The sequence below is a fragment of the Salvelinus fontinalis genome, chromosome 13, assembly GCF_029448725.1.
Source record: "Salvelinus fontinalis isolate EN_2023a chromosome 13, ASM2944872v1, whole genome shotgun sequence".
Taxonomy (NCBI): Eukaryota; Metazoa; Chordata; class Actinopteri; order Salmoniformes; family Salmonidae; genus Salvelinus; species Salvelinus fontinalis.
In genome coordinates, this window is record NC_074677.1 from 51,313,529 (window position 1) to 51,338,982 (window position 25,454).

The window sequence follows — 25,454 nt, forward strand, 5'->3', positions numbered from 1 at the left end:
ATCCTCTCAGCCCTATCAGGTTGGATAGGGAGCGTCGCTACACAGCTATTTACAGGTCTATCCAGATATGTTAGATCGGGTTCAAGTCCAGGCTCTGGCTGAGCCATTCAAGGACATTCAGAGACTTGTCCTGTTGCAAGGTGAACCTTCGCCCCAATCTGAGTTCCTGAGTGCGCTGGAACAGTTTTTCATCAAGGATCTTTGCTCTGTTCATCTTTACCTCGATTCTAACTAGTCTCAGAGTCTCTGCCGCTGAAAAACTTCCCCACAGCATGATGCTCCTACCACCATGCTTCACCATTGGAACGTTATTGGCCAGGTGATGAGCGTTGCCTGGTTTCTTCCAGACGTGATGCTTGGTATTCAGGCCAAAGAGTTCAATCTTGGTTTCATCAGACCAGAAAATCTTGTTTCTCATGGTCTGAGTCCTTTTAGGTGCCTTTTGGCAAACTCCAAGCAGGCTGTCATGTGCCTTTTACTGAGGAGTGGCTTCCGTCTGGCCACTCTACCATAAAGACCTTGTTGGTGGAGTGCTGCAGAGATGGCTGTCCTTCTGGAAGCTTCTCCCATCTCCACAGAGGCGCTCTGTCGGAGTGACCATCGGGTTCCTGGTCACCTCCCTGACCAATACCCTTCTCCCCCAATTTCTCAGTATTGCCGAGCGGCCAGCTCAAGTCTTCGTGGTTCCAAATTTCTTCCATTTAAGAATTATGAAGGCCACTGTGTTCTTGGCGACCTTCAATGCTGGAGAAATGTTTTGGTACCCTTCCCCAGATCTGTGCCTCGACACAATCCTGTCTCAAAGCTCTATGGACAATTCCTTCGACCTCATGGCTTGGTGTTTGCTCTGACATGCACTATCAACTGTGGGACCTTATATAGACAGGTCTGTGCCTTTCCAAATCATGTCCAATCAATTGAATTTTACCACAGGTGGACTCCAATCAAGTTGTAGAAACATCTCAAGGATGATCAATGGAAACAGGATGCACCTGAGCTCAATTTCAAGTCTCATAGCAAAGGGTCCGAATACTTATGTAAATACGGTATTTCAGTTGTTTTTTTTAACAAAATTTGCAAAAATGTCTAAAAACCTTTTGCATTGTCATTATGGGGTATTGTGTGTAGATTGATGAGGAAAATCTATTTTTAAAATCTATTTTAGAATAAATCTGTAACGTAACAAAATGTGGAAAAAGTGAAGGGGTCTGAATACTTTCCGAATGCACTGTATGTGAGATTGTGTGTACTTTGGCTGGTAAAAGCTGTTTGTGGTTTAAGCCACTTTTAAGGAAACATACTTGATGTATTGTCAAGTTCAGGATATTACACGTTGAGTTTGATATATTGACAAATAGTTGAAAACAAAAGCCTACATGGGTCACTTGAGCTTGGAGCAGTCATAGAACAACCAAACCTAAGCATGTTTCAGCGGGAGGGGGGGGGGGGGGGGGGGGGGGGGGGGGGCTGGTAAGGTACGCTTCCCTTTTCACAAGTCATCTGTCCCACCCCCTCCGCTCTACTGACCAGAGAGAGAACCTCACTGTGGAGGGAGGGTTGTATGTGAGGATGGGGGTCCATCACGACGGAGGGACATTACGGGTCTGGTATATTGACGCCTTGTCTTTCAATAGGTCCAGACACAGATGGCAGCTCCAGCTCCCTGTTAGAGGACACAAGGAAACAGAGGTGAATGACTCACAGACTTTTAGTCCTATAAATATCCTCTTTCTTCCATGGACCCACCTCATGTCATTAGCCCAGTTGAAGTCAGTGGGTCTCAAGGTAGAGGCTATGATCTAACACTTTGCACTGATGAAGCATTTCAACGCTAGCTAAGAGCTGAAAGAGGTGATTCATCAGTAAAACACCTGGCCATGCTATCGTTGTCTGGCTACGCTGCCTGAGAGCTCTACTTGGACACTCGGCTCTGCCAAATTTACTGAGATAAATCTGTCTCCCTACGGAGAGGAAACCCACAACACTCGTTACCAAAAAAGCCGTTGACTCAAATCTCCCTCATTAGACAGGCAAATGGGGCAGTGGCTGTGAAAAAGCCCATTTCAGCCAACATTGTGGAACAGACATGTTGCTCACATCCTGCTCTTACCTTCTGGAGGTTCAGCCATAGGGGGGCTGAGACAGTACATGTGATAGCCTCTATCACAGTCATCACAGAACAGAAGCTGGTCCTGGACAAAAGACCACAGGCTCATTATACAATGCACTTTTCAGTGCACCACTTCATTTTAAATATACAGTGCACTTCCTTTATCCAACAGTAATAAGCATGACGCCTGCAGGTGAACTCACGTCGTTCTCTGAGGTGCCACAGATGTTGCAGCACTTGCACTCGATGCACTGCCAGCGGTAGGTCTTCACTGCAGCCATCATCACGGGGGTGAACTGCAGGCAGGACGGGTGGCCTGGGTTGGACACAGAGAATGGGTCTCACAGGACAAACCCTGTCTGCCACTGTCATTACTGCTGGTCTTTGTAACTATGCCATCATGCGTCTGACTCTGAACACACTCAATACGGATCCTAAAGTAAAGTCTATCACTCACACGCGCCCATACAAAATCGTCTCAAATACCGAGGTTATCCTGGTCTCTCAGTGTAAAGGCCAGGGGTGGAGCAGTTACCTGAACGTCCACAGTCTGAGCAGGACTGCAGCTCCTCTGACTGGCCCGTCTTCTGGTTGAGGGCAGAGTCTCCCAGGCAGAAGTCACAGTAGTTATTGGGTATCGCCAAACCATCTGGACCTTTCTTGGGTGCTGTGAGGGAGAGACACAGAATAAAACAACGTATAAGAATGCATTCAAAGGTTATTGATTAACAAGGATCCAGTGTCATTGGCCGTGGCCGAATAACCTATACTTGCGTTCTAAAAAGAAGGCATTTTCGGTACGCGAAAAAATACAATTTGATAGTATGTGAAATTTGGAAAATATTGTATGCTTTAAATGCCAGGATGTCATTAATACTAACTTCGGCTTTTCATCTAGTAAAATTCGCTGCACACTTTTGAGGAAGAGGATCGTCTTTCTAGACTCGCGTGTGTTTGACTACAGCTGATAATGAGATACTGTACCCAAATGAACGAATGGCGGGAATCAACACAATTGCGTATTAGATGATGTATTCTCAGGATTGGAAAGCCTAGGATGTTGATATTTGTTGCTTACTGCATTATGTTGTACTAAACAGTATGTAGTACGATTATACACAGTATTTATTTTTAGTAAATAGTAGGCAAGACAGATTTCGGACACAGCCAACCAATGACCTATAAATGACCCCACTGGTCACCAATGACTGGTCACTTACTCTTAGGCTCCTCAGGCTGGGGCGGAGTGGGGGTGTGGACCTCAGGCACCTCCTTGTCCTCTCCCTCCTCCTCAGCCAGGTGGGAGTGGGTGTAGTGGTAACTCAGGCCCGGACGGTTCTTGTAACGCTTCCCACAGACTGCCAGAGAAACCCCCAAACACAACACGTGTGAAAACAAAAACATACGTAAACAATTAAGTAGCCTTCATACGAGGTCAGAGTACATTGTTTCCTAATCGCTCGGATCTGACCTTGCCGTGACATTTGCTGATGCTGAAAAATCATATCCATGCACCACCCCTGTCCTCTGCAATGGCCTGCTGTTTTGCCTATCCTCCCACTTAGTCAAACAGTTTCAGCACGTCCATAACTCTGCTACCCTCCAGTCTGCACTGGCTCATCTTGGAAGAGTGATATTACGTTTCAATTTGCACTCAATAGCTGGAGGCGAGAGACCATCTGTGGCCCTGAATGACAATTGTGCAATTCAATTTCAACTGGAGCAGAGAAGGCGAGATACGTTTGTGGGAATGAATCTTTTCAGCAGACAAAACCATTGGAGAGATCTCAATCTAGCTTCTAGAATTTAGCCTGATGGAGTCTGTTTTAATGAATGGGCCAAACATCTTAGATTAGTACTAATAACTTGAATGAAGATTACTCTTCCTGTGCCAGACTAGAACTCTGGTGCTTTGGGAATGGCATGAGGAGTCTAGACTAGACTAATACCCAGGGTTATAAATAGATGGATTTGTTGTGGGATTGTCTGAGTCGTGGAAACAAAGATGTCAGTGTTTTGCCCCAGCCTCAGGTCTAGCATAAGATGTACCAGCAGACCAAACATTTCCTCCCTCCCTTCCTCTCGCTCTCCCTCCCACACTCTCTTAATCCCTCCACTCACTCAATCACCCTCACATTTCTTCATCTGATTTCTAGAGGGGCAAGATTACTGACTAGGTCAGCTCCCAGCCCCCTGTCCCTTTCCCAGCCTGCCAGTCAAAGGCCATGGTGCAGAACCCAGGTTAGTATTCTTCTGGATGGACAAGGCTCTAAACATTCCTCCCCCCCACAGGCATTGCATAGGCACTCACACCAGGACCCACACAGCCCCAAGCTGGTGGTTCAAAACAAACGCAGAGGCACCATTTCACTCTAAAGAAACGGGTGAGGAGGACGAGACAGGACAGAACGTAGATGAGTTAAGAAAAAAGAAATGGAATTAAGAAATGCAAATGAGGGTGCGGCCCTCCTTAATTTTTTAAAGAAATGCAAATGAGAAATACTAAATTAAGAGACACAAAGCCAGATTATGACAAACATATAGCCAACAGTTGATTGGTTGTAGTGTGTGTAATAATAAGTGTGCCACACAGAGCCAAGACAGTCCTGAAGACAAACTACTGTTGGAGTACCCTAAATGTCATTTAGGATAAAATAACACAAATTTACACTGCTACTTAAACTGTGGTGGAAACCAAGCACAGAAAAGGCATCTCCACACTACACATTTACAATCCACTCTCAAGCATATCAAGTTAACTTTGACTTCAAGTCAATTGAACCTTAAATGAGAGACATTTAGTGGATGAGGGGAGGCAGCGACATTTAGCCTAGTCCACAGGTAAAACTAATCTCTAAGTGTTCTACATTTAGCATAGTCCACGGGTAAAACTAATCTCTAAGTGTTCTACATTTAGCCTAGTCCATGGGTAAAACTAACCTCAAAGTGTTCTACATTTAGCCTAGTCTATGGGTAAAAATAATCTCAAAGTGTTCTACATTTAGCCTAGTCCATGGGTAAAACTAACCTCAATATGTTCTACATTTAGCCTAGTCTATGGGTAAAACTAACCTCAAAGTGTTCTACATTTAGCCTAGTCTATGGGTAAAGCTAACCTCAAAGTGTTCTACATTTAGCCTAGTCTATGGGTAAAACTAACCTCAAAGTGTTCTACATTTAGCCTAGTCTATGGGTAAAACTAATCTCAGTGTTCTACATTTAGCCTAGTCTATGGGTAAAACTAACCTCAAAGTGTTCTACATTTAGCCTAGTCTATGGGTAAAACTAATCTCAAAGTGTTCTACATTTAGCCTAGTCTATGGGCTCAACTAATCTCAGTGTTCTACATTTAGCCAACACACACAGAGAGAGAAAAAACAAACAGGCATTAAGCAGACTGGACTGGAGGCAGAGGAAAAAGGAATGCGAGAGAAATATACCTCTTTCAGAAGGTTTTGAAATATGCTTTTGTTTGAAAGTGTCTGAAAGAGAGAAGAGAGAGAGCATAGACAGAAAGACTCAGAAGTACGGTCACAGACAGAGAGATTCAGAAAGGCATCAACAATGCGCCCGAGTGTCTGAGATTCAGCTGCAAGAGATGACAATTTCAGCAGCTAAAAGCAACAGACTTTGACTGCTTCCCAGCAACAGAGTTCCTAAAGAGTAGCCCACCTCTGCAAAAGCCCATCTGTACTCCCACTGTTTCCCTCCCAGGCTCTGCTGCACCCCCCTGGGACTCACTGTCACAGGAGTAGGGCTTGTCCTTGTCCTCCAGCGCAGCCGCCGCAGCGTCCAGCTTCTTCTTGGCACTGCTTACTCCACGACCCTGCGGACAAACACGCTGTCATAACACACCATCCCCAAAATCATAGTTACAGTCATGTTGCCACACTGGACACCATTTCAGATGACATGCCCTTAACATCACTAACAATTATTGGTTTAAAAGAGTTTCGCACACCTTTCCCTTTCCTTTGCCTCTTCTTTTTGGGGTGTCCTCCTCATAGTCCTCATCCTCCAAGTCATCCAGGAAGTCATCTGGCTCCAGGACTCTCTGTGTTGACAGAGGAAAGCATGCAGCTGTAGTAGCTAGTGTCACTGGAGAAGTAGTAAACGAGCTAGGTATCACACACGGTCCATCCAACCACAGCAGGCTACGGTACCTTTCTGACACGTGCTGCAGGGGTGACCGCCCCACCAGTGTAGTCTGTCAGACTGGACTCCTCCTCAGGCCCTCGGAGCTCCGGAGGAACCCGTTTGTCCAGGGGTTCTCCCTTCAGCAGGGCCTCCAGACTGCTGCCATCAGAGGACAGGGAATCCTTCTTTAACCCCAAGTCCAGCTCTACAGACAGGGAGAACCACAAACAACCTTTACAAATGAGTAAAGAACAAACAGGAAAATGATGCACAGAGGGGCACACAAACGTGTCAACACAGCTTTAGTATTATTAAGCAGAGCAGCATGCCATGATAAGGACGTACCTGACTTTAGAGGAGGGAAGACGAGCTGGGGATCCTCTGGGGGGTGGGCTCGTCGTTTCTTCCTCCACCTGCGGGATGGGTAGGTGTACAACTGTCCTGGAGCCACGCCTGAGAGAGGACAGATAGTTGCATGTTAGTGAGCACCCGATGTCCCCACAGTGACAAGACATACATACAGTGCCTTCTGAAAGTATTCAGAACCCTTGATTTCCCCCCACATTTTGTTACGTTACAGCCGTGTTCTAAAATGTATTAAATAAAAAAATCTTTGTCAATCTACAGACAATACACCAAATGACAGAGCTTGAGAGGCTCTGCAGAGAAGAATGGGAGAAACTCCCCAAATACAGGCGTGCCAAGCTTGTAGTGGCATACCCAAGAAGACTCGAGGCTGTAATCGCTGCCAAATGTGCTTCAACAAAGTACTGAGTAAAGGGTTTAAATACTTATATAAAATGTGATTTCTGTTTTAATTTTGAATACATTTGCAAACATTTCTAAAAACCTGTTTTTAAAAAATGGTGTATTGTGTGTAGATTGATGAGGTGGAAAACTATTTAACCCATTTTAGAATGAGGCTGTAACGTAATAAAAAGTGGTAAAAGTCAAGGGGTATGAAAACTTTCCGAATGCACTGTATATAGCCATGTCATCGTTACTCATTGTGTATTTACTACTCGTGTTATTATTTTTCTAGATTTTTCTTTCTGCATTGTTGGGAAGGGCCGTAAGTAAGCATTTCACTCTTACATGCTGACCACACCGCTCGCGTCGCAAAATAAATTTAAACATGCATGTTATTGAATTATTGCACCCACACTGCTCGCGCGCACCAACAAGAGTCTGCGTTGCCAAGCGCTAAAATACAGTGCCTTGCAAAAGTATTCATCCCCCTTGGCATTTTTCCTATTTTGTTGCATTACAACCTGTAATTTAAATGGATTTTTATTTGAATTTCATGTAATGGACATACACAAAATAGTCCAATTTGGTGAAGTAAAAAAAATGACTTGTTTCAAAAAATTCTCAAAGATATATAGCGGAAAAGTGGTGCATGCATATGTATTCACCCCCTTTGCTATGAAGCCCCTAAATAAGATCTGGTGCAACCAATTACCTTCAGAAGTCACATAATTAGTTAAATAAAGTCCACCTGTGTACAATCTAAGTGTCACATGATCTGTTAGATGATCTCTGTATATACACACACACACACATGTTCTGAAAGGCCCCAGAATCTGTCACACCACTAAGCAAGGGGCACCACCAAGCAAGGGGCATCATGAAGACCAAGGAGCTCTCCTAACAGGCCAGGGACAAAGTTGTGGAGAAGTACAGATCAGGGTTGGGTTATAAAACAAATATCAGAAACTTTGAACATCCCACAGAGCACCATTAAATCCATTATTAAAAAATGGAAAGAATATGGCACCGCAACAAGCCTGCCAAAAGAGGGCCGCCCATCAAAACTCACGGACCAGGCAAGGAGGGCCTTAATCAGACAGGCAACAAAAGAGACCAAAGATAACCCTGAAGGAGCTGCAAAGCTCCACAGCGGAGATTGGAGTATCTGTCCATAGGACCACTTTAAGCCGTACACTCCACAGAGCTGGGCTTTACGGAAGAGTGGCCAGAAAAATGCCATTGCTTAAAGAAAGAAATAAGCAAACACGTTTGGTTTCACCAAAAGGTATGTGGGAGACTCCCCAAACATATGGAAGAAGGTACTCTGGTCAGATGAGACTAAAATTGAGCTTTTTGGCCATCAAGGAAAACGCTATGTCTAGCGCAAACCCAGCACCTCTCATCATCCCGAGAACACCATCCCCACAGTGAAGCATGGTGGTGGCAGCATCATGCTGTGGGGATGTTTTTCCATCGGCAGGGACTGAGAAACCGGTCAGAATTGAAAGAATGATGGATGGCGCTAAATACAGGGAAATTCTTGAGGGAAACCTGTTTCAGTCTTCCAGAGATTTGAGACTTGGATGGAGGTTCACCTTCCAGCAGGACAATGACCCTAGGCATACTGCTAAAGCAACACTCGAGTGGTTTAAGGGGAAACATTTTAATGTCTTGGAATGGCCTAGTCAAAACCCAGACTTCAATCCAATTGAGAATCTGTGGTATGACTTAGAGTGCTGTACACCAGCGGAACCCATCCAACTTGAAGGAGCTGGAGCAGTTTTGCCTTGAAGAATGGACAAAAATCCCAGTGGCTACATGTGCCAAGCTTATAGAGACATACCCCAAGAAACGTGCAGCTGTAACTGCTTCAAAAGGTAGCACTACAAAGTATTGACTTCGAGGGGGTGAATAGTTAATAGTTTTTTTTGTCTTATTTGTTGTTTGTTTCACAAAAAAAGATATTCAGCATCTTCAAAGTGGTAGACATGTTGTGTAAATCAAATGATACAAACCCCCAAACAATACATTTTAATTCCAGGTTGTAAGGCAACAAAATAGGAAAAATGCCAAGGGGGTGAATACTTCCGCAAGCCACTGTAGAAGTCAGTTCTATTTGTGACGCTGAACGCCGTGCAAGTCCTGCCTCTCCCATCGCCTTATTGGTACCCACATGCCATCTCCTCATTGGTTATACCCACATGGGTGAATAAAAGATTAACTGAGGTCGGTCGTGGTTATGGTAATACTATTAGATGCCAATCGCCATATAAAGTCCAAAGAAGAAAAGGCCTGGAAGGAGGAGATGACTAGAAACTATTCAGTTGACCGTTTTGTTTTTGGATTAATTGTCGGGAGTAGAGGACCTTGTGCAATTCAGGTAAAATAACTCAAAGTTTATATCCCAGGACAAATTAGCTAGCAACAGCAAGCTAGCTAAATAGGACAAATTAGCTAGCAACTGCAAGCTAGTTAGCTAAATTGCCAGAAATGTTTCATGCTTTTTGACCTGTCCCCAAATACATTTTATTGGTTCAGAGTTTGTTTTGATATTTTAACCCGCGTGTCATGATCGCGTTTGGTGTGGGGGGGACAAAATCAATTTGCGCGGACGGTTTGGGTATGGTGTTAGTCTACAACTGCTGTTTACGAAGCATGTGAAAATAAAACATTTGAAGTGTACCTACAACTAAATACATTCTAGACTTTTATGTGGACCTATCAAAAGGCATTAACTGTGACATATCTAAAAGACTTGTTTTAATGTTTCAGCTTACATAGCTCTCCAGAAGTTCTCCAGAGGGCTTGAACTACAGTGCTCTCTCTTGTTCTCATCTCCAGATCATGAGAAGGTGGTGAATGACATAGCCTACTACTCGAATCTGTGAACTCAGTAGTTCTGAAAGAAAACTCCTACGCGACTTCAGTTAGTGTGTATGCGTACTGTATTTCTAACCTGGTCCCCTGTGTCTCTTCTCCATCCAAATGTAACAGTTGCTCTGCGCCACTCCAGTCTGAGAGTCCAGGAAGGGCATTCGAACACTCCTCTCGGCACATAGCCGGGCGTTGTAGTTATGGCACTGCTCCATGGCATCTCTGTAGTACTGCTCTCCCAGCCTGCACCCACACACAGAGAGGAGCAGCCAGGAACAAGTTAGCACTAGGAAACAGACTGCCTGTGTATACTGTGATAAGAAGTATACATTCATGCATCAGTTCAACAACTGACAGTACCTGGTGCGCTTCTCTACCCTAGAGGTAGGTGTGGTATGTGGTCCTACCACCTCTTTAAGCCAAATCATGCTGTCTGAATTCTAGGCTACCTCTCTACCCTGCCGTAAAATAGGCTTAAAATAATTACAACTTCAAAGCCTTTATCACAGCCTCAGCTAAAAACCTTTTTGTTCCTTTTATGCTGGCACCTCGGAGCAGCAGGCAAGCAAACTATGTAATTGTGTCCCTGGACTTAGTAACTGGTGAGAATGTGTCAGCAGGTGCTCTTTTGTTGGCTTGGCAACGGCGTCTGCCTGGTAGGAAGCATAGCCTCTGCTGGTTCAGATTTTCAACACGATCAGCATGAGTGAAACCCATTTTTTTTTACTTACCTAAATGCTCTGTGGGGTGTCCTGAAAGCTTCGTAGTACTATCATTTTAAATCTATTTATGCAAAGTGATACGAAAGCTTTAGGGAAATATGCATAATAACTGTTCTCGTGTTTAAAACTACATTTGTTTCATGGAAATGTTCTGAAATTTGTTGTATTGTCTTGATGAAACCCACATCTGATTCATATCACCAAACTCCTTCGGCAAAAGTTATTTTTAACACTGCCCCAAAGACATTACTTTTATAGTGACTAATGCATTGTGGTGACACATGGATTTCCTGTTGGAAAGCGCAACAAAACATGCATTCCGTATAAAAGCATGCCAGGACAACATCTGCAGACAGTGTCCGCTGATAAATTCAGAACACATATTGTACAAGACCTGGACTAATTTCTAACTAGTAGGCCTAACCTTACATACTACAACAACAGCCTCTATGCACTCTAACTAAGAAGCTAAACGTAACAACCAAATTGCTAACGGGATATCCGCAACTCCCTATCCGTAATCCGACTAATTCCAAGGGGAGTTTGAAAACACCCACCGTGAGAGTAAACCGGGACAGTGACGTGCTAGCTATCTAGTTTACAATCAGTTTAGCTAGCAACATTAGATCGCTACCACAATGACTGCAATTCTTCATGTACATTTGTTAACTTGTGCCCGACGTTTGGTTACATAATGAGACTTGGTTCCTTTCAATGTATTCACTAACCACAACTATTGACAAAACGTTAGCTAGGTGACCTGCTGAGTGTTGACTGTGCTGACACAGATGGCTGGCTAGCTGGGGTTTATTCATTACGGATAACGTTCGCCGTTTAAGAACGAAACGGGGAGGGACCTACCTATATTTCTCCAATATAAACTCTCTTTTGCGTTTTCCGTTTGGAGTAAACGGTTTCTGTTGCAACAGACAAAACATTTTGCAAGATAATCAGCGTATTACACCACAGGCTAGCCATTTCCTACAGTCCGCAAAGCTCAACTACTTAGTTTGATAACTGAGTTACTCGATTCCTTTAACGAACATGTTCGGCAATTTACCATAACATATACATGTTTCTGCTACCACCGACCTTTATTATATTTAAACGTAAAACACATTCGCGTACTTTAACTAGGTGGAAAGAAACAGTACTTACAGTTTAACAACATTCTCAACAACAGCCGCCATCTTGGTTTGCTTTGTCGTGGATAGTTTGCGCCTGCGCGGGGGGGGGGGTTACAATAGCCAGCTATGGGTTTTAGGCACTTTGCAATTTCAGGCAACATGATTAAATCATGTCTTGTGTAATGTAATGTAGACTTTAGTGTTACTATTATAACTGATTCATGTACTACTTCTAGTGATATACTAAAATGTCCAGCAGATGGAGATGTAACCAAGTGGAAGGAAAGGATCATTCTGGCCAAAGATTTCAGGTAGCTCTTCTGACATGTAAACTGTCAAACTCACTGAATGCTAACCAATTTCAGACCTGTCGGTGCACCTATATTGCATCTTTCATGTTAAAACCTTTCCTCTATTCATGACAACCTCATCCCGCTATACCACCCCAGCGGAGGTCCAAACTCAGGCCAGGGAGAAAGAGGCTGACATGGGCACTCAGCAGGCCTTTCCATCATCCTTATCACCTCAACACATCTGTGTATACCATTTTTATTTATTTATCCGTTATTTTACCAGGTAAGTTGACTGAGAACACGTTCTCATTTGCAGCAACGACCTGGGGAATAGTTACAGGGGAGAGGAGCGGGGATGAATGAGCCAATTGTAAACTGCATACCATGCTTCTAGACCTAGACACACAGCTGTTGTTTCTAGCCAATGAGGGAGACGGTGGAAAAACAACACTTGTTTGATTGTGAAACTTACCAGGGGTCTCCTTCGAATGCCACTGGTGTTTTTGTTTTGCAGTTACATAATTTATCCAGGCCAGTGGGGACACATTTCACTTATACTGTAGCGTGAGGTTTTGAGTATGATTAATTTACAAAGGAATAGATTGTGCAGTTCAAGAATCAACACAAGTATATTGTGGAGGTCACCTTGGAAATCTCCTGGCATGTCTTTGCTGGTGCACCAATCGCTGTGTTTCGCTTTCTCTGTAGAGAAACAAATGAGCTTGTGTAGAAGATCTGGATCGGTGCATATAGGGACATCCAGGCATTCCCAAAATGGCACAAAAGCGTCTTGTTTGCACCACTCCATCAAACCCAACTCCTGTCATGGTTATAATTTACAAAACTATTACAGTATAACGAAGGTCAAATAACATGTGACCCCTGCACTAGAATATTAATATTTATTTTTAAATGTAACCTTTATTTAACTAGGCAAGTCAGTTAAGAACAAATTCTTATTTACAATGACGGCCTACACGGGCCAAACCTGGACCGGCCAAACCTGCGCCGCCCTATGGAACTCCCAATCATGGGCGGTTGTGATATATCCTGGAATCTAACCAGGGTGTCTGTAGTGACGTCTCAAGCACTGAGATGCAGTGCCTTAGACCGCTGCGCCACTCGGGAGCCCAATATCTTTCCATCTCTGAAGTTCCTTGAAGATTCAAGCACAAAGGGGCAGAGAAAAAAATCAAGATGAAAACAAATGTACAACAAGCTTTTTAAAAACACAGTTGAAACAGTGTTGTTTTTAACTTGTTTGCTGCAACTATTTGCTCTGATCAGAAATACACCATGAGAGAAAAGGTTACAAATAAATATCTTTGGTCTCTCCGTCTCCTCATCTGCCCCGGCGGTTTCACCCCCGTCTCCTCGGAGAACCTCCCCCTGCAGGGCCCATCTCACTGGTGTTCCCAGAGCTATTGAATAACTGGATGGGCCATGGCAAACAACAGAAAAGACAAAACATGGACGTCGTTTTTCTTCTCACCATAATATTGCATTTATTCATTTACAGCTTGTAATCAATTTTGTGACGCCAGTAAATAATTTGTCCCAGCACGTAAAATACACCAATTGATAGCAGCATAAGTCATCATCAAACACATCATTATTGTGGAAAAATGGAAGATCAGCTAAGGTTATGATGTAAGACATCTACAAAACTTTGATAAGTTTGGTGCCTATAGTTCCCTGTGTGTAGCCTCATATCTGGTGATTCCGATATGTGTTTGGTTCTGTATGCTGCAATCCCTTTCTAAAACAACCAACAGCTACTTGGAGGTCAGGACAAGTAGATAGATACAATGTGAAACATGTCAAAATAACTTGAGTTCAATTATCGTAGGAGGCATAGCATATTTCACAGCTTTAAAAAAGGAAGACCAAAGTATGTTCACATAGTCGTATACTGTACATAACGACTTTAACTAGATTGTAAAAGCCAGTGAAGGTTATTAGTGTCAAAATTTGTCCATCAACAGTCTTTCACGATGCAGGAGAGGCTGGTGTACTGTACTGAGGAGTTGGCTGCATGTCTGTCAGCAGAGCTCCAGGGTAAACAGACACAGTCTTACGTAACACCATCCTGGCCTGGCCACGGTCAGCAGGACAGCTCCAGTATCTGGACCAGGCTCGGGCTACGGACAGACTGTGCTGCAGTACAACTTATCACATCCTCTCTCTCTCTCTGAGTTGAAGCATATGTCTACTAATACAGTCCTCTTCCCAAAATGTCAGCTATGGAGTCCAAGTGCTTTTCCAGCTGATTTAGAAATCACATAAACGATGCACAGGGTGGATTTTATGGAATGAGAACATTATATGTTGATAGATATGGCCTGATGAGTTGATATCCAAAAGTAAACATAGAAATTAGAGCAGTTTAAAAGCTATAATTCATGGAACAATGCTGGAACTATGCTGTTACAATGCTTGCCAACAGGTTTATTGTAAATGTTAACATTTTATTGTGCAGGAAAGGGTTTATAGTGCTTTAGTGAGTTTGTCAAAGTATCAAGAAATGTAATCTGAGACTATAATGATATTGTTAAGCGTTATGCACAAATGTAGTCTGTTTTCCTACAATATGGTATAATGTGTTAACGGGGAATCAAACGGTTTGTGCCATTGGTCCATCCTCAAGGTAAACCTAACCATCATTGGTCCACCGTTATCAAAGAACCAATGTATGTTCTATATTATATGTCATCCAAAATATTTTCTACAATGTCAAAGTGAATCCGTGCACCTCTGGGTGCAAATAATCATGCATTTATTGTTGAGTTTGTGAAGAATCAATAACCTGTTATCATTTTCTAGTTGATTGCTACATTCTAATTAATATAATATTGAAAAAAAATATACAGTACCAATCAAAAGTTGACACACCTACTTATTCAAGGGTTTTCCTTTATTTTTTTACTATTTTCTACATTGTAGAATAATAGTGAAGAATTCAAAAATATGAAATAACACATGGAATCATGTATTAACCAAAAAAAGTGTTAAAACAAATCAAAATATATTTTATATTTGAGATTCTTCAAATAGCCACCCTTTGCCTTGACGACAGCTTTGCACACTCTTGGCATTCTCTCAACCAGCTTCACCTGGAATGCTTTTCCAACAGTCTTGAAGGAGTTCCCACATTTGCTGAGCACTTGTTGGCTGCTTTTTCTTCACTCTGCGGTCCAACTCATCCCAAACCATCTCAATTGGGTTGAGGTCGGGTGATTGTGGAAGCCAGGTCATCTGATGCAGCACTCCACCACTCTCCTTCTTGGTCAAATAGCCCTTACACAGCCTGGAAGTGTGTTGTTGTCATTGTCCTGTTGAAAAACAAATGATAGTCTCACTAAACGCAAACCAGATGGGATGGCGTATTGCTGCAGAATGCTGTGGTAGCCAATGCTGTGGTAGCCATTAAGTGTGCCTAAATAAATCACAGACACTGTCACCAGCAAAGCACCCCCACACCTCCTCCATGCTTTACGGTGGGAACCACACATGCGGAGATCATCCGTTCACCTACTCTGCGTCTCACAAAGACACGACGGTTGGAACCAAAAATCTCACATTTAGACTCATCAGACCAAAAGACCAGTTCCACCGGTCTAATGTCCATTGCTCATGCTTCTTGATCCAAGCAAGTCTCTTCTTATTGGTGTCCTTTAGTAGTGGTTTCTTTGCAGCAATTCAACCATGAACGCCTGATTCATGCAGTCTCCTCTGAACAGTTGATGTTGAGATGTGTCTGTTACTTGAAGTCTCTGAAGCATTTATTTGGGCTGCAATCTGTGGCGGTCCTCATGAGATCCAGTTTCATCGTGGCGCATGGTGGTTTTTGCGACTGCACTTGAAGAAACTTTCTAAATTCTTTTAATCTTCCAGATTGACTGACCTTCATGTCTTAAAGTAAAGTAATGATGGACTGTCATTTCTCTTTGCTCATTTGAGCTGTTCTTGCCATAATATGGACTTGGTCTTTTACCAAATAGGGCTATCTTCTGTATACCACCCCTACCGTGTCACAACACAACTGATTGGCTCAAACTCATTAAGGAAAGAAATTCCACAAATGAACTTAACAAGGCACACCTGTTAATTGAAATGCATTCCAGGTGACTACCTCATGAAGCTGGTTGAGAGAATGCCAAGAGTGTGCAAAGCTGTCAACAAGGCAAAGGGTGGCTACTTTGAAGAATCTCAAATATATTTTTGTTACACTACATGATTCCATGTGTTATTTCATAGTTTTGATGTCTTCACTATTATTCCACAATGTATAAAATAGTCAAAATAAAGAAAAACCCTTGAATGAGTAGGTGTGTCCAAACTTTTGATTGGTACTGTATACCCCATGGAGCAAAGTGTGATCTGGCAACTCTACCCTGTACTGTATTCATTTGTAATTTACACAAATATCAGACTTAAAATGTATCAACCCCTACAAGAATGTCCATGAATTATGATCCACATAATAATGCACATTTCCTGTTGCTGCAGTATTATTTTCCTGCTATAGCAAACTGGCTCAAATAAAAACCCTCTCTCTGTATCTTGTAACAAGAATTCCAAATAACATTGGTAAAAGTCTGATTCAGAACTTCTCTGTGTTGGTACAGAGATAGTTTGAGCAACACAAAGACTTGGAGGCTACAGCGGTGAGATAATCTCCAAATGTGTCCAAAATCTCAATTACCAGAGCATGAGGGCCAGTTTGAGCAGCTCTCTGTAGATCTGCTGAAATGTCAAAAGATATGGAACTGAGCTCTCCAAAACTCATTGTCTCTCCTGATACAAAAGTTACAGCTTTCACATTCTTGCATTAAAAATAACAAAAGCTCGAAAATGACACATCTGACTCAGGGATGTGACCTCCTCCACCACTCTGGATCTTTGTCCTTGCAGACATTTAAAACAAATATATGTAACCTTTATTTAACTAGGCAAGTCTGTTAAGAATAAATTATTATTTACAATGACGGCCTACCCCGGCCAAACCCGGGCGACACTGGGCCAATTGTGTGCCGCCCTATGGTACTCCCAATCACAGCCAGTTGTGATACAGCCTGAAATCGAACCAGGGTCTGTAGTGATGCCTCTTGCACTGAGATGCAGTGACTCATACCGCTGCGCCACCCGGCAGACACCCTCCCGGTTGTACAGTTCCTCTTTCCATAAGCGTGTCTTTGATAATGTATATCCAACCATGAATAGAATGTCAGTTCCAGAACAGCTTTGTAAGCTGGATAAATCTGTATGACACAGACACCAAACTGTGATCTCAGGAGCACGGACAGTAGTCTACAGCTCAGGTGCAGTAAAAAAATTCAAACTGTGACCTTCAGGTTTTACAATACCATTTCACTCCCACTGACAAATATGATCCCAGTCAGATACATGCTGACCTCAGTTCCTGACCAGCAGTATATTCTTTCACCGGTTTCTTCATATCCTCTTTGGAGGACGGGGAGAGGAGATTTAACAGTGTCAGCTTTTGGCTCATGGCCACTTCATTTCGTACTTACTATATTAAGTAATTTGCATGGAAAAGTGTAGAAAGATATTCAATATCAATTAAAACACTAACAGCACCTGAAGTTAAGTTCCAGGGGGAAAAAGCACTTCATATGAGCGTACTACTGTACAAATCCAGCCTTGTAATCCAGCAAGGCTTGGTTGAGGTCAGAACCTCCTCTTATACACCAAGGAGGTCAGTCAGAGGACAGAGGGCTTCTCATGGTCAGGTGTAGAGCTCCTGCCGCCCTCCCTGCAGACAGGTTCCGTTGAGGCCACTGAGGCGCTGGCTATCCATAATCTGCAGCACGTCGTCCAGGATGGAGGGGCCCAGGTCCAGGTGCAGGGAGAGCAGGGAGCCTGCGTGGGACAGGTAGGGGCGCTCCTGGCCCCCATCATCCAGATAAGGGTCCTGGATACACACATCCTCGCCTGATGACAACCTGGGGGAGGGCGGGCTGAACTGGGACGTCTTGCTGGGAGCCTGTGCTGAGGGAGAAGACGAGTCCAGGCCTGGGTGATGGGGCGTCAGGATCTCGTCATCCAGGTGCAGTCGGGGAGGCTTGGGTGGAGGGGGCGCGTTCTGAGGCGGATGGGGGCGGGCGGAGGAGGGTGCAGAGGTGACTGGTAGGGTGATGGCCTGCACCCCTTCGATGACGGGCAGCGAGAGGGCGTTCTTCAGCAGGGGGGAGCTCTCTGAGGAGGGTGTGTGTCCGCTGTCGCTGGCAGTACGGCTGAACTGGAAGGGCTCTGCGTACATGGAGGAGCGCTGAGACAGGTTGTGGCCCTGCTGCCCAGGGAGAAGGTGGAACTTCCCCTGCAGGAAGGACAGGTCCCCGAACAGGTCGTCATCCCCCCCGCCGCTACCGATATGGATGGTGTGGCGGAAGTCCCCCAGTGGAGGACTGATCATGTCAGAGGAAAGGATGTCCCGCAGCTTCTCCTTCTTCCCCTTCCTGCTCCGCCGCTTCAGATAGATGGGCGCCTTGGTGGACATGTCCGGAGCCCTCCCTGGGCAGCAGAGACTCAGCTCCTGCAACAATGTGAGGGGAGGTGGTGGGGAGAGGAGGACGGGCAGGGCTCCTCTCTGAATCAGACACAGGGAATCAAGAATCAATCAAGAATCAAGCTGGCTGGCTGAGCTAAACTATTAATGGTCAAATCAGGTCTGGTGATTAGGGAGGACTGCTACTTCTGCAGTCAGCTTTAAAATGATGAATAGTACCAAACAAAGTCCAGATCACTCTCTTGGAATAGAGCTTCAGTGAGCAGGATGTAGGGTTGACACTTAGGCTGCGGAGGAGATTTCTTGGTGAGGTAAAAGGATTATGTCCACAGTTTTAATCAACTGCAGAAAGAAGCAGAAGAAACCATTAGAATAGAAAACTATTACAAAACCTGTGTTATAAAATGTATGATTTATAAACATGCAGGAATAATCCTCCGCCATCAGAAAACTTAATTTCATATGTTCTGAAACATAATCTATAGGGAAAATAAACACTCAAGCGTTGATACAGGAGCGGGAAACCTCTAGCATGAAACAACCGTGACATGTAAAAACCCAGGGACCCCTTAAGCCTAATTTGATTAGCATCTTGGAAAAGGTTATTTACACTGACCAAACACACTGAGTTGAATAAGTTGAGATAAAAATAAACCCATAGTTCCGTCGTATCATTTGAGGACAGGACATAAAATAATGACTCGGTCTATTGTTGTTGGCAACGCAGCGCGGGAATAAAGGCTTTTCTAGTTTTGATGAATCCTGGAATGAATTAATCCTGATCCACTGCGGAGGAGTGGTAGGGAGATGTGTGAGGGTGTGAATAAGGGAGGACACTTTTAGTAGCATGTCTAGAGGATGAGAGAGAGGTTAACCTGGTTTAAACCTATTTAGGGAGCTTTAGTGAAGCAGGTGTGTGTGTCAGGCTGGTGTCTGATGGAGGCAGATTAAAGTGCTGCTGCTCAGTGAGGGCCTTGGCCCTGAGGACACAGGAGATAGACAGGGCCAAGGCCAAGCAGAGCAGGAGAATGAGAGAGAGGGCATGACTTGCATGACGCTGACATTAACTCAAGCTTCTTAGGTTTTAGTTATGAGCAGCTATACAGTAGCACCACTGCGTGCACAGGAGGAGCCTGAGCATCAGTCACTCACAGAGGATTTCCTTTAAAGTTTGCTGTCAGCTACTGTGCATAGATCACTCTGCAACAAAAACAAAACAACGCCTCCCCTCTGCCAGCGTACGGAACACAATAACTGACCTCAACGTGCATACAAAGTATACAATGGTAGAGTAATACTGAATTGAAGCCACAAAAGGCACCAGCGGGACAATATAATGTCACATGACGTCAGGGTTGCAGAGCGAGAGGAGCTGGTCCAACCAACTTGATCGGGGCTCTGCTGGGCATGAACAGAGTGCATTCTGGGTGGTGACAGATGCCTCTCACAATAGCACAGACACACATTGTTAACTAACACAGAGAGAGAGAGAGACAGAGAAGAGGAAAGGAAGGAGAGAGGAGGGGAGAGAGAAAGAAAGAGGGGAAAGGAGTGCCAACTGAATGACTGGTGTGTGGAGATAATGACTGACAGAGAGAAAGAGTGGGAGAGAGCAGTGCCTCATCTCCTAGATGCGCTCTGCTCTATTTGGCCACAGTGAGGAAGCCTCTCTCAGGGGCACCATTGTGGACCCAGACTGTGTACGTGAATACTATACAACGGTCTAAAGCACACGATCAATCTAGTTAATTAAAATGAGAAGGGTAAACGAAGCATCAGGACGATTAGAATTTAATAATGTAGTAGGATACTATCTAATCACTTAAAAGGTTTAGACAAAACATTGTAATGAGATTCTAGCCTTGTCTTAGATCCTCTGTTGTGTTTGTATGGAACAGCTATACATATGCCTACCAGACTAATGAAATGCCTTTGGCTCCATAAAATCCATTTGTCAGAGTTAACAGATCACCATTATCGGAGGTCAATGGTATTTAACCCTGGTCACAGCAGGTTATAATGACTTACACATACTGCATTTAAACGTAATGTACATTTAACATGCTCAAAAACACATTCGCTCTTCCCCTTTCATATAGGCCTATTCACTCAAACACACAGCACATTCACAGAGAGAGAGAGAGCTCTTGCACATTGTAAGCAGTTTCCAAGGCCTGTCCTTCCCCAAACTGGAGTGTTAAAGATATTTTAAAGAATGCTTTGCCTACATAACAAAGGGACAAGATCTTGGTAGAGCCCTGGGTTTAAAGATACTGGTCACATGATATTAATTAGGTCATTTTGCTCCGGTTCTGCTGAACTGCAACCGTCTGGGGGGCAGGCTGACCATTATAAAGCCCAACCACAGATACAGCAACTGGCACAGCTAAGGTCAAAGTTAAGGGACAGCTTCCCTGAGCCATTACTTCACACACAATGGCCATCTGAGTTGTGAGAGACGCCACTTATCAAGTTGATAGGAGCCAAGGTTGTGGAGACAATCTTGTGACATGTCTTGGATATCTAAAAAAAAAAGCAGCCAGAGTTGCTTTTTGGGGGGGGGTCATTGTACAACATGGGTGTCAAACTCATTCTACAGAGGGCCTAGTGACTGTTTCTCTTTTCAATTAAGACCTAGACAACCAGGTGAGGGGAGTTCCTTACTAATTACTGACCTTAATTCAATCAAGTACAAGGGAGGAGCGAGAACCGGCAGACACTCGGCGCTCCGTGGAATGAGTTTGACACGTGTTATACAATATGTTGACACATAAATCTTTGTTTCCTGACATTTTATCATGCATTGTATTTTCCTCAAGTTCAGTTCCAGTTGAGAAACGTAATAATCACTTTCAAGCGGGTTCAACTATACACAGGAAATATAAACACAGGAATCTGAAGGGTCTGTTTTGACACGCCCCTTTCATATTGTCCAAAAGTGGAGCTTCTTGAGTCTCAACTTGTTTCCTCAACACACAAGATGTGAGCTTAATCCATAAAATGACCAGGCTTTATCAGACAGTTTTAACTGCCACAGCTGAGATTGCACAACACTTGGTGAAGCCCTTGAAAAGCTTGTTCATTTGTTAGATAATGCATGGAACATACTGTCACAACGTTTTTGGCCCAGGCTGCCATTGCGAGTTCACACAAAGAGCACTGTCAGAGGTCTAAGAAGGACATTGTTCACCCAGCACATACTGTTAACTGCAACCAAGCGCTTTTTGGAACAATGCTCACAGTGTCACCATTCAAACTGTTCTGTCACAGGAGGCCAGTGAAAGACAACAGGCCTCAACAGCTGAAGGGATAACTTAATTCTGCGTTTAAAATAATGGTACTGCTGCAGGGCGGGAGAATTGTGGTATGCTTGAAAGGAGTCAGGTGTTATGTCTTGATCACACCGAAAGTGTCATCTGGATATGTGCGCAACAAAAGTTAAACATTCACCTTCTGCTACCATTTCTGTCAAGCCGTCTACACCTACAATTTGATGCAGACGCTCGATGTATGCACCACACAGAACGCACCGCAACGCAATGCTGCAGGGCAAACGCAGCGTTCTATTAGAAATGAATTTACTTCTGGTGTACAAAAACGTAGTCACTGCCGGTGTGATGTAGGCGTTAGTGAAAAACATCTGCTTTCACGAGCCTTTCAAGGAAAGTGGAGCTGAAGGATTTTTGGATGGTAAAATTTTTAGATTCCTTTCTCATGATACAAACAGAACCCTGCCGACAATTACTTTAAAAATCCTCACCTATTAAGGAGAAATTAGGGAATACTCCTCTAGCGCTCGAAAGTAGTGTGAGTTTTGGTAAACAATAGAGAAGCAGAATTTGCATAAACATATACAACTAATTGATTTGAGGATCGTAGCACATTACCCAAAATCCACCTCTGTCCCAGGAAGAGAGAGCAAAGGGAACAGGATCGATATTCTCAATGTTTCATCGCCCCAACACATGAATCATTTCCTATATTGTTAGAAATGTCCACTAATCTAGATAGAATAGAGATATGCTGCAGTATGACAAAACACACTCCCAGAAGGGTTGACTAATGGGCTAACAGAAATGTGGAATCCTCATAATAAGATACACGAGTCCCATTTGGTCAGATTCAACATTGTCATGAAAAATGAAAGCAGGCCACTTAGTTTATTAGAAAGTAGGCCACTTTAAATGGCCCCGTGTGGCTCAGTTGGTAGAGCATGGCGCTTGCAACGCCAGGGTTGTGGGTTCGATTCCCACGGGGGGGCCGGTACAAAAAAAGTATGAATGTATCTACTTGTAAGTCGCTCTGGATAAGAGCGTCTGCTAAATGACTTAAATGTAAATGTAAATGCGCGTTTGAGTCAGGAAAGTTTCCTCTCATGACCTCAACAAACCAATGTTGCATAAAATTACATTTTAAAGGGTACTTTACCGGTTGTCCATGCAGTTGGTCCTCTTGGCGGTAGGAATATGAGACAATATATCCACAGGAAAGTATAATTACATACAATTTTAAAAGCACTCTTAGTGCATTTAGATTTCTATCACCCGAGGCAGAACCAAGTAAACATGTACACGAGCATGTATTTTTATCTTGTGCGCATGGTGTAGGTGATACAAATCGGAATGTACTACCAGTGCTTTGAAAAGTTGATGTAGCCTAGTTATACTTACCTGTTGATATATTGTATCACATTCATACCGCCAAAAAGGGAACACCGCATTGACAACCGGTAAAATATGTTGAAATATAATTGTATTCAACATTATGGCATGTAGATGAAACTTATCTGATTAATTTTAATAATTTTAATAATAATTTAATAATCTAATTTTTGCCCGACATAGAATCTATGCAGTTCAACGTCTGGTTTCCAGGCAAGATGACATAACCGTCACCCGACAGTCTTTCCGCAGTACACCTCCTATTCACCTTCTTCTATGATAATTTAGGCTACCTTTTATATAATTTATACTGGATACATGTCGGTTTATCATAGGCGCTCTGCGCAACATTCAAGAAGGTAGAATAGATCCAAAGACCCGCTTACCTCCCAGCTTCCCGATATCCTTTATGACAGCCCTGACTTTCACCAAAAATATCTCATCTGCCCAGAGCAGGGGTCGGCTATTCAAGGTTGCGTAAATAGCCTAAAAAAATCCCACTGCTTGGCGATGCGTAGGTGCCTGCATCACAAAACGTAACCACTTCACTTGATCGCGTGTTCCATAGGCTGCTATAGCGATGATGTGCAGCAGATATGGTAGAATCCGAGAGATGCGCTACACTCCTTGTCGTTCTCGTCCTCATACCGGAAACTCCGGCACTGGATTTCGCGTATTACAATTTTGAGGTATAGCTAGCCCAAAGGCGGGCAGATGGCGATATTGATCTGATATTGATGGTTTCATCTTACCGTCCAAACACATTGTATGCAGCAAGCAATACACTCCTAACCCCCGTGGACCGGTTCGTACATAAACAACTGTCCATTCAGGCTGCAAGGCCTCGATTTCCTCAATAACTACATTTAACAGCGAGAATGCGGAAAAAAACTGAAAATGTGTACTTCCTGTATGAAACACAATTTCCCACCACCAATAACAGCTTATTCTACTAACTGGTGTTGTGCACTGCATGCAGCCAGGGGTAAACAAGACTGCTGCAACCTGATTGGCTGAAGGCTATACCCAACATCTGGGGCTAGAATTCCTAGGTATTAGCTACTTTAGCATGGTGGTTTAAAATGGTGTTTCGTTAAAAAAGTATGCATATTTTCCCTGTTTTTTTCTGCCTTCTAACCATTAAATCTAGGTAAGGATTAAAATGATACCTATGCAGCCTGAATGGAGAATGTTTTAGGTATGAACCGGTCCACGGGTTAACGAGTGTATTGCCAGCTGCATACAATGCGTTGGGACGGTAAAATGGAAACGACTGAATATCGCTATCTGCTGGCCTTTGGGTTAAGGGATGGCGCAGGGCCCACCATGCGCATATCACCTTACCAAACGGCCGATGATTAGAAAAGCGAAAACTCTCAGAGAACAATCCACGAAAGAGCTGTACTCCAGACAGGGTTTATACTTCTCTGTTGGAATATATGGCTACTTTGTTGCTGCAAATTCAAACACATCACATGTGCTTCCGTCACCGTTCACATGTACAAGCACAGCAGCGTGCACACTGACTAGCGGTTACACCCTGTTATTATCTATGGAACATCCCACCCCTTTCTGGCAGAGGGGACTTGGCTTTGGAGAGCTATTAATTAACACATATTTGTCCCCAGGGCCGTTTCTAGCTTTTTCTGGGACCGGTCCCTAAGAGAGATTTGGTTGGGGGGCCCCCTCACCTCGTGGGCCAAACATTTTAGTGGCAACCCTCTTGGCTGTGGAGAGAAAAATGTGCAGCTTAAAGTTAGTGATGCTAGAGGTTTTGTATAATTTCAGTCATTAGTTCTGAAAGTAGTGCTCAAGAGCCAAACAGGTCCCTGAAAATTGTGCACAATTGTGTTGGCCTACTACGTCATCCATTTCGTATGATATGTTGCGGATTCCAATTTGTACAATATTTTATGAATTTGTAAGTGCTTAAGATCACGGACTGCATCTTTAATGTCCTGCAATTCTACACACTTGCCATGGGCCATACAGAAAATGTTGAGTTTTATAGCAATTTTTCTGGAATTCCACCAATTTTTCCATGGGCCAGAGAGATTTTTGCAGTTTTAAACCTAATTTCCTGCAATTGTACACATTTTGCCATAACTTATGCCATGTTAATATGATATCTGAGTGGGAGTGAATAACACAATCAACCGGCACTCTCTAGAGATCAGGGCCCCTGGGCACGTGCCTTGTGTGCCCGGTTAGTAATGCGGCCATGAATACTACAAGGTTTACATTGCTAGGT

At 43.6% G+C, this 25,454-nt stretch overlaps 2 protein-coding genes across 5 annotated transcripts; both read right to left on the reverse strand.

Moving 5' to 3' along the window:
* Window positions 1-1,445: 1,445 nt before the first annotated feature.
* On the reverse strand, window positions 1,446-11,807 carry LOC129868936 (zinc finger protein ubi-d4-like). Of its 3 annotated transcripts, XM_055943290.1 has the most exons (12): window positions 11,752-11,807; window positions 9,954-10,114; window positions 6,593-6,700; window positions 6,274-6,452; window positions 6,072-6,164; window positions 5,852-5,936; window positions 5,551-5,592; window positions 3,331-3,468; window positions 2,646-2,777; window positions 2,314-2,426; window positions 2,111-2,192; window positions 1,446-1,663 (listed from the first exon to the last, which is right to left on the reverse strand). In XM_055943290.1, the coding sequence occupies exons 1-12, from the start codon at window positions 11,781-11,783 to the stop codon at window positions 1,581-1,583; spliced, it is 1,248 nt and encodes a 415-aa protein (XP_055799265.1). In that variant the 5' UTR covers window positions 11,784-11,807; the 3' UTR covers window positions 1,446-1,580. The 3 variants fall into 3 exon arrangements, with proteins under 3 accessions (XP_055799265.1, XP_055799266.1, XP_055799267.1); XM_055943291.1 differs by lacking the exon at window positions 5,551-5,592; XM_055943292.1 differs by lacking the exons at window positions 1,446-1,663; window positions 2,111-2,192 and having other exon boundaries at window positions 2,380-2,465.
* Window positions 11,808-13,489: 1,682 nt separating this feature from the next.
* On the reverse strand, window positions 13,490-24,432 carry LOC129868937 (cdc42 effector protein 2-like). 2 transcript variants are annotated; one of them, XM_055943294.1, is made up of 3 exons: window positions 23,590-24,432; window positions 18,762-18,884; window positions 13,490-18,623 (listed from the first exon to the last, which is right to left on the reverse strand). In XM_055943294.1, exon 3 carries the CDS (start codon window positions 18,531-18,533, stop codon window positions 17,763-17,765), a length of 771 nt encoding a protein of 256 aa, XP_055799269.1. In that variant the 5' UTR covers window positions 18,534-18,623; window positions 18,762-18,884; window positions 23,590-24,432; the 3' UTR covers window positions 13,490-17,762. The 2 variants fall into 2 exon arrangements, with proteins under 2 accessions (XP_055799269.1, XP_055799268.1); XM_055943293.1 differs by having other exon boundaries at window positions 13,490-18,884.
* Window positions 24,433-25,454: the final 1,022 nt, after the last annotated feature.

Excerpts from the sequence above, each read along its gene's own strand:
- LOC129868936 (XM_055943290.1), bottom strand. The coding sequence starts at position 11,783 with ATGGCGGCTGTTGTTGAGAATGTTGTTAAACT. Across the intron at positions 10,115-11,751 it reads GTTGAGAATGTTGTTAAACT|GCTGGGAGAGCAGTACTACA; the intron begins GTAAGTACTGTT and ends GTGTGGGTGCAG. Across the intron at positions 6,701-9,953 it reads GAAGAGACACAGGGGACCAG|GCGTGGCTCCAGGACAGTTG; the intron begins GTTAGAAATACA and ends GTCCTCTCTCAG.
- LOC129868937 (XM_055943294.1), bottom strand. The coding sequence starts at position 18,533 with ATGTCCACCAAGGCGCCCATCTATCTGAAGCGGCGGAGCAGGAAGGGG.